This window comes from Pinus tabuliformis, chromosome 6 (genome assembly GCF_031772625.1).
Source record: "Pinus tabuliformis cultivar Carrire ecotype Pingquan chromosome 6, CPIR1, whole genome shotgun sequence".
Lineage (NCBI taxonomy): Eukaryota > Viridiplantae > Streptophyta > Pinopsida > Pinales > Pinaceae > Pinus > Pinus tabuliformis.
In genome coordinates this window covers 1,219,267,011-1,219,276,134 of record NC_142292.1, presented here as the reverse complement: position 1 = coordinate 1,219,276,134, position 9,124 = coordinate 1,219,267,011, and the positions used below count along the sequence as shown (strand labels likewise).

General features: G+C 34.0%; 1 protein-coding gene across 2 annotated transcripts; it reads right to left on the bottom strand.

The window, feature by feature from the left end:
* Positions 1 to 5,752: 5,752 nt before the first annotated feature.
* LOC149263082 (ferritin-3, chloroplastic-like) lies at positions 5,753 to 8,120 on the bottom strand. 2 transcript variants are annotated; one of them, XM_089387100.1, is made up of 9 exons: positions 7,976 to 8,120; positions 7,272 to 7,643; positions 7,032 to 7,115; positions 6,880 to 6,940; positions 6,677 to 6,767; positions 6,492 to 6,553; positions 6,308 to 6,373; positions 6,144 to 6,207; positions 5,755 to 5,994 (listed from the first exon to the last, which is right to left on the bottom strand). In XM_089387100.1, the coding sequence occupies exons 2-9, from the start codon at positions 7,484 to 7,486 to the stop codon at positions 5,912 to 5,914; spliced, it is 726 nt and encodes a 241-aa protein (XP_089243226.1). In that variant the 5' UTR covers positions 7,487 to 7,643; positions 7,976 to 8,120; the 3' UTR covers positions 5,755 to 5,911. The 2 variants fall into 2 exon arrangements, with proteins under 2 accessions (XP_089243224.1, XP_089243226.1); XM_089387098.1 differs by lacking the exon at positions 7,976 to 8,120 and having other exon boundaries at positions 5,753 to 5,994; positions 7,272 to 7,541.
* Between the last annotated feature and the right edge of the window lie 1,004 nt (positions 8,121 to 9,124).

Genomic DNA, 9,124 nt, shown 5'->3' with positions numbered 1-9,124 from the left:
GAAGACATCATAACTGACTTTCAGATGGGTGACACTTGAAATAGTGAGAGGGAAAATTCTCCTATCCAGCCTGCCATAATCTTGAGAAGGGCGAGAATGAAAATTCAAGCTTTCCATCACTGGGGAAGAAATGAGGTGAAGAGATATCACTACCTCATGGCGAGGAAAGCAAAGATGAAGCCTCGACTCAAGATGAACAAGTATGGACTCTGTTACAAGAAGACTAAAATGAACTCTGTTACCAATTTTTTTTCATGTTTTAATTGTAAGCCCAGCTGAGATAAGACCAGCAGGCATATGTTATTTTTTAGTACCCTTTCTCCATTAAGGGGGAGTGTTAGAATTAATGGAGAAAGATATAAGGATAGGATTGAGACTCTAAGATTAGGTCTCAGATCCTACTATCTAGGGAGTGGTTGAAACCACTCTGATTGTGTGAAAGTCTATATGTACTAGGCTATTCTCCTCATTAATGTGAGTGCATGTATGAGTGTTTGTACACTCTCCAGGTATCTCACCTGGAGGGACATTTAGCTATTAAACTTAGTTTTTATCATGAAAGAGGCTTGCAACTCTGCAAACCATTCCAATCATTACCTAAAAGCAAGATTAAACTTGTTTTTATAAACAAATTCTACACTAAATCAAAGAAAATAGTTGTTGGACAAAAACAAAGGTTAGTTTACACATATGTGACATGAAATTAAATAAAATATAAAGACATATTTACTATAAAGACAATGCATATGAAACTAAAATATGTACACAAGAAAGAAAGGTGCACATGAAGAGATTATGAACCCTCTAACCTTTAACTTGCATACACTAGAAAAGATTATGGATGGTAGAAACTTAAAATTTATGTATATAAAATAAAAGTGATAGATACAACACTTAATAAAGAAACTTATTCCCTTCTATGAGTATTTATACAAAATAAAAATTAAATTAAAATGCTAATAATTCTCGATGACCTAACTAAATGACTAATTTAGTGTTCATCTCCCACATATTCGACCTCTATGGAAGCCAAAATCATGTCATATAGTGGAATGTAAAAAAAGAAAATTTAATAGCATTGACGTGATTTTCCTTTACCACACACAAAGGAATTTTTCCATCTCATGAACATGAACTCGGAGAAAAAATTATCTTAAGGAATGAGAAATTACTAGATCAAATTACTTCCTATAGAATGGGTATAACTGCTTTTCAGCATTTAAAAATTACTAAATTACAAATAAAATAAAATAAAATAAAATAATGTAAATATTTTTTATTTTTTTATTTGGTTTAATTAGACAAAATGGGAAAATCAAGTAAAAGTGAAAGAAAATACATTAAATATGGCTAAAATATTGTTTTATTTGGCTTTATTAGACAAAATGTAAGAAAAATCAAGTAAAAGTGAAAGAAAATACAGTAAATATGGCCAAAATAACCATTATTTTGGTGGTTTTTTAGCGACAAAACTTTGGACTAGTACCACTATCATGGAGAAGGTGAAAAGTTTGTGGATTAGAAAAGCATTTTTTACCAAAATAATTAAGGACAACTTGTTACCTCATCAATCCATCACCTAGAGCAACTATTGTTGGTGGCATTCATAAAGACATTTGGACTAGCAAGAAGGTAAAATATTTTCACCTGACTTTTTTTATGTGAAGCATGTATGTGTATTCCCAAAGAGCATAAAACCAAGTTAGATAATAAATCCATGAAATACATTTTTTCTAGTATATGTGGATGGTGATTTTGGTTATATCTATGCTATTCAGTACGTATAAAAAGTCTGCAAGTGGTATGGAAGTAAAAAAAATTGTTGATATGTTTTTTTTTTTTCACTTACTGGTTCACGGATACCCGGGTCAGTGGGTAGCCGCTACGTCCAGGGTTTAAACACTGAGTGGACGCCACCCGAAGGGCATCAACACCCCTCGGCCTATTTACTGACCTAACCCCAAGAGCTTTCGGGATTCGACCCTGTGACCTCCCATTGGCGAGGCACTTGATTTGACCGATTGAGCTAACTCTTGGGGCTTAAAAATTGTTGATATGTTTGTAAGAACAATAAGAAAATATCCCACCATTGCAAAAAATTGGGCAGCAAACCCAAGAACTTTATGGACAACAAGTGGAAAATGATAGAGAATACGAAGAGGAAACCTTATAGTAGTTGTTGCAAGCGACCCAATTGTAAAGACACCACCATATTTTTTTTGCATTTCTACTAGGCCTCATAAGTTTTCACAAAGGTATCCACCCTCAAATTATATTTTCTTGGCTAATGAAGGGAAACCTCCTTGTTTCTTTGGAAGCTTATAAAGTGGAGACTAGAAAACAGTGGAAGAAATAAATCAAGGAAGAAATGGGCCCCTTGTTGGAAAACAAAACTTGGAAGTTAGTAAAGCTTCTAAAAGGAAGAGATGTCCTACAAAACACATAGGTATACAAGATTAAGCATACACGTGAAGAGAAGAAGGAAAGATACAAGGCAAGGTTGGTGGTGAAGGAATTTTCCCAAAAAGAAGGTATTGAATTGACTTGATAAATTCCACCTATTTTTAAGATGCCATCCATAAGGGTTATTCTTGGTGTTGTTGTTGCTTTAGATTTGGTGAACAGTTGGATGTAAAGAAATCTTCCTTCATGAAGAATTGAAGGAGGGGATTTTTACGGTGCAACTAGAAGGATTCAAAATAAAAGGTAATGAGAAACTAGTTTGAACGTTGAAAAATATCCTCTATGAGTTGGAACAATTACCTCATCAATGGTACAAGGAATTTGATTCACTTATGTTGGAGTTTGGTTTTAAAATACTAGAGCTTGATCATTGCATCTACATCAGGAGGTATAACTAAGAAAATCATATTATACTAATGTTATATGTGGATGACACGTTGATTGTTGGACATGATAAGATTATGATCAAGAGATTGAAGAAGGATTTGGGCAGTCAACTTGCAATGAAGGATTTGGATCCAACACAACAAATATTGGGTGTGGGGGATTATATGTGACAAAAAGAACAAAATTTGTGTCTATCACAAGAAAAAAATATTAAAAAGGTGTTAAACGGGTTTAGCATGAAGGATGCCAAAATAGTTGCTACACCCTCAACATCCCACTTCAAACTCAATGTTGATTTGTTCCATTGTGTAAACAAGAAGGAGGAGGAACTGAGTAAAATTCCTTTTGCTTCGGTAGTTGGTAGCTTGATGTATGCCATGGTATGTACACAAACAGATAGTAGATTCATTGCAAATCCAGATAAACAACATTGGGAAGCAGTAAAGTAGATTTTAGGATATTTCAAGGGTTCTAATCATTATTGTTCATGTTTTGATAATAATAATGATGATGATGACAATGATGATGATTAACGTCCTCTAAGAGCAATGCAGTCTATCTGACCTCAAGAAAAGAAAAATAATCTAATTGAGATTCTTCAAAATCTTGTTTCTATGATAAAAAAGAAGGGAAAGAAGAGCTCCAAAATCACTATAGTTGGGTTGACTTAATAAGTCAAGAAGATTGGAAGTGTGGAAGATGTTAGGGAATTGAAAATGGATGTGAGTAAGAGTTGGGCAGTCTAAAAGGAAGTGTTTTTCATCTTCCACCCTCTTAGTATCGCAAATCTGATAGATTCTATCATCCTAAGGAGCCTTGGGAGTAGACCATCTCCCAGTTTCACTTCGAAGCTCGTGAGAATTAGTTCTTATCCTAGCGATGTAAATTTTTTTCTTAGTGCTGGTCAACATAGAAAGACAATTCTAGTTATCGAGGGTGGTGTTGATCACCTCCTTATAGTATATTAGCTTCCTTTTACACTCCAACTCCTTATCACCCCATAACTTGTCCTTAAAATTTGAGGTAATAGTATATTTAACATTATCCTTGCTTCCCATGATGATCTCCTCCTTAATCCCCCAATGGTTGAGCCAAGACTGGGCATCTTTATGCCACCCGCACTTGAGGCGAAGGTGGGGGTTTTAACTAAAGTTAGAAGCAATCTTTGGAAGCCTCTTGGATTCCATGTTGTAAAGATTCTTCTTATACATAAAATATATAAACATAGTCGTACTTTCAATGGGGGACATGCCAGCTTCGATTAAGAGGATATGATAGGGAGTATTTCCCTTGATCTTGAGGTTGTAGGTTATGAATTTCTTTTGAATCATCTCAATATTTCTCCAAGGCTCTCTGGATATATTGCAACCCTAAACTTCACATTCGTATAAGACAACAAGGTTGACGAGAGTCTCAAAGAGGAACCTTTTTTTACTCCAAATGCAAAGATTGACTGACTTACAATATTTTCAAGCTCATAATACGCTTTCGAGCCTCCAATAATCATTTTCTCGATGTTGTAAGTCCAGTTGAGGTGATGAGGAAAGTTAATACCCAAATATTTATAAGAAGAAACCTTCTCAAAACAATGGTTATCAGTGCTATACTTAAAGGTTATACATATGCAAATATTGCTAGAGATGTGCATTCTAAAAATTCCACCAATGGAAATTTAAATACTTTTACAAGAGTAATAGTGCCTTGGGTTTCTATACTATAGAAAGTAATAGCAATTCTTAGGAGAGCTCGGAGTAAAACAAGACAAACATGTGTTGCATTATGATCGTGAGAGTGTCATTCATTTAGGAAAAAAAATCAGCATATCATTGTAATACAAAGCACATGAATGTGAGATACCATTGGAGTCGTAAGTGATGGATGATGGACTAAATGCTCCTTGCTATTGGGAGGTCATGTGTTTAATTCTCCTTAATGCTCTCGAGGTTAGGCTTGGATTAGTTTAGCTGGGGAGTGTGGCCCCTTCAAGTGGACCTACCCTCATTTTTGAGGTAAAAAACAGAGAGAAAGAAAAAGAAAAAGAAAAAGAAAATATGCAAATGTGATGAAAGAAAAATAGACATAACAAAATGAAGCATCTATTTGTTTTCAAATAAAAAATTATTATATCTAAAACTAACTAAAATAAAATAAATAAATAAATAAAATATTTTCTTAACCTCTTCAAATTAATTTAATTGAGTCATTATTTTAAAACTATAATATCCATGATCCATAGTATCACATAAAATAAAATCCTCATTTGTAATGAAAAAAGTGTTACAAATTGAGATGAGATGAAGGTAAATAACTTTACTAACAAATTAAAACTACTAATCCTTTGAAAACGGTAAACTATATACACACAAATCCAAAACATGCACCAAGTAGAAAAGCTACTCCAACAATAAAGTACATATCACTTTCATGGCAAGCGTTTAACTTTTTGGTCTAAAGTGGGATGGTAGATTGTTCCCAAGTTAAAATACTTTCGATTGAAGTGCTATATTAATAATACAGTTCTGAAATGCACATATCTGGAATCATTTTATTCTATTCCCATTTGTATTTGTATTTATATCTCGATTCATACTCATATAAAATTACTTAAATTACTTATAAAAGATTGTATTCGTTTTAAAATGCTTTATTCCCATTTGTATTTAGATCTTGATTCATTCCTATAAAATTATTTATAAAAGATTATATTTATTTTATAACTATTTAAGAATATTGTTAGATGTTCCTATCCATCTTAAATACTTCGGAATAGGTGTAAACTCTTTGATGTTACTGAAAGATGGCCGAAAATAAATATGGAACAAACCCTATATCAAACATAACAGCCAAAACAGCCGGATTCTATTAATGTGTTTAGAAAATAGTGGATGCAAGAATAAATGTCCATCATATTAACGAGTGAAAATTGCAGAACAGTTTGACAATGTACCCATTATATATATATATATTTTAAAGGCATGAAGTATAGAAATTTATCTCAATGATAACTTTAGAATTTTCCAGTTGTGACAGTAAGGGGAAAAAATATAAATTCTCAATCAGCTCAAGCAGCAGCAAGAGCTCCTGCGTCTGGGGCAGCAGCTACATCACCTCCATTTTGGAGCATCTGATCAAAATGCCATACAGCTGCAAGAAACAACCAAATAAATTACAGTTCAGCTTTTAGTAATGAGACATGATCAAATAAATCTGGGATATAAATCTTTGTTTTAATTGTGAATATGAAAATGGTCTCTCCTCGAATGTTTATCAAACTGGACATAGCATCTTCATACCGTGCCCTTTGCCTATCCTTCTCAACTGAGACACATATTCTGATACTTTTTTGATGGCTTCAACCTGCAAAATTCCAGAGGAAAACATAACATAAGCCTCTTATTATGCTCATTCTTTATACTTCTCTCTTACTTGTAACGACAAAATATACAGAGCATGTAACCTGGTGGGCCAGAAAGTTGCCCTCGATGAAATCTGTCATCTGACCATCGTTAGCCTCTTGGGCTACCTGCTCCCATCAAATCCATTAACTTTCAAAATCATTAATCTAATGCAACATGATTTTAAATATTTCAAAGTAACAAGATATATTTAATCAACACGTAAGGAATTCAGCCTATGCTTACAGTGTGCAAGTTCAGAAGCTTTTGATTTGTGAGTTTCTCCAAAGACAAGGCCAGCTCCATGGCTGTGACCAGTAGATCAAGAACCGACCCAAAGCACAAACAAAAAAAAATATTGCTATGTTAAGCTACATTCAACCAAAAAAAATGGCATAAAATATGGACGGTGCACGTTGGATTGGACTCACAATAAAGGGCTTCACCCTTCTGAGCGTTGTCAAACTCCATGAGGGTAGGCAACAAAATGGATTGTAGTTTAACTTTCCCACCTCTGATGTTCTGCTCAAATAAAGTACCAACACAGATCAAAGTATCAAATAACAGTTATAGCTTCACTAAAGTTTAGGACATAAAAACAACAGATTGAAGTAAAACTCTTAGTCCCAGAAACCTGATATTTCATGAGCTTTTCTGCATGACCCCTCTCCTCGTCACTGGCATCCTTGAAGTACCTGTCGCATTGGAGAAAACCTGTTATTCATCACACTTCTCACAAGGATACGTATACACAAGAATATAAGAAGAAAATTGGGGGGTTCTCACTTTGCAAAGCCTGGCAGAGCGACGTTGTCCCTATCGAAGTATGCAAAGAGAGCATGATAAATATATGAAACGTTGTATTCCACGCTGCCAAAAAAATTTCAAGCTTCATATGATTCCAGAGTATGAAAATAAATTGGTCCAAGAATAACTACACATGTTATAACTTCTACCAAACGAATTTATTAAGTAAATTGACCTAAAGGTATAGAACTTTAAGATAAGCTTCGTCTCATTACTCACTTAATTTGTTCATTCAGTGCAACCTCACAACTATCTGAGAACTTCTGTCTCGCCAAAGACTGAGAGAATGATAAAGAAACTTGTGCTAGCTCATTCTGAACTTCAACAAAAGGCTCAAATATAACTCCTCCCAGAGCACCTGTCGGTTTCCCTTCACCGCCTACAGCAGCTCGAACGGTATGAACACAATGCTTGCCTCCTCTCTTACTCTTCATGTACCTTGCTGCAACACCAACATCGCATTTGTCTGCTCAAATGCCTTTCTTGCAGAAACCATTGGGGCGTTGCTGCTTCTTCCATGGAGAAGAAGCATCAATGGCGGGGGAAACAATAGCAGGAGCTCTGAGAAGCATGGTGGCAAATTGAATCAACCTGCAAATGCGTATAACATGCGGTCTTGTATTCAAATACCCACAATATGTAAATTCAAATAAAAATCACCAATAATATACCCCATATATATAGATATATAAAAGCCAGAATAAAAAACTCATAAAACTGAAATCCACTACTCCAAACTCGGAAATCAAAACTCGATTTAAAACGCCCTCAAACAAAAAAATTCACATGTGGACAGTCCACAACTAGTCATCGACTCAAAACACATCATGGAACTCAATATAAGCATCATTAAAATGGCAAGCAGAAAATTTCTCAAAAACAATTTAAAAATTTGGATGTATCTCCATTTTAACAATACTCACGAATGAAAGTGAAACCTGAAACCGGAATACTGGTTCACTCAATTTCACTAAACACACTGGAAGCTAATGATATGATTAATCCCAGAAACACTCTAAAAAACCAATATGAATCACAAAATTTGAAATTAGACCCTTGCCTTTCATAAGTAGCGGACAGTGGCTAAATTGTGCTAAATTGTGAGAAAATATAAATAGTGGCCGCCTCCTGTTCCGTGGCATCAACGAATTCAGACTTACGGTGTGAATGGTTCCGCTACGAGAAGAATATTGTGATGGAAAGAGGCGTAGGAGGCCATCTCTGCTACCGCAGAATGGCAAGTGGACGGTTCAGATCGACCGGCTTGTGGAGGAGCGTGTACAACTCGTGCTCTCTATATTCTCATTTGGCGCAGCGTGCCCAACTCGTGCTTTCTAGATTCTGCGTACATATTATTTTCTGTGGGCCTTCTTTCTCTTCTTTTCATTTTACTCGGTGGAAATTCGTGGCCATTTTTTAAAATGAGTTGGCGTGTTTTGTCCGTTTTGTCAATTTCCACGAAAGGAAAGCGAAATTACGTGAGTTGGGGTGTTTTGTCCGTTTTGTCAATTTCCACGAAAGGAAAGCGAAATTACGTGGTCGCCGATAAATGTAAATTTTTTTAAATCAAATTTTATTATTTTAAAGAGTAATATATATTTTTTTTAAATATTGTAAATTTATAATAAATATTAAAACATTTATTTTATTCATAATAAATATCACAATATTTTATAATATATTTCAGATTACAAAACATTTAAAATAAGATAAATATTAATTAAGTTATAATTATTATATTTTTATTATTATTAATTATAAAAAGAATATATGTATATATAAAATATTTTTTTTAATTATGGAAATTTATCTCTATTTTATTATGGAGATTCTTAATTTGTAAATAGACTTTATCACAATACTATGGGTTAATACCATGGTTTATCCATACCATATGTCCAAAAAAACCATAACTCATTTAATTTTATATGACTCTTGTTCATATGACATTTGTTTTAATTAATGAGTTAAATTAAAAGAGAAAAAAAGACACCACAACTTGGGAAATAGATCTCAATTTTTAATTTGTGTATACTACCAAAAATATTTTAGAATATTTTATGCAAGTTAAA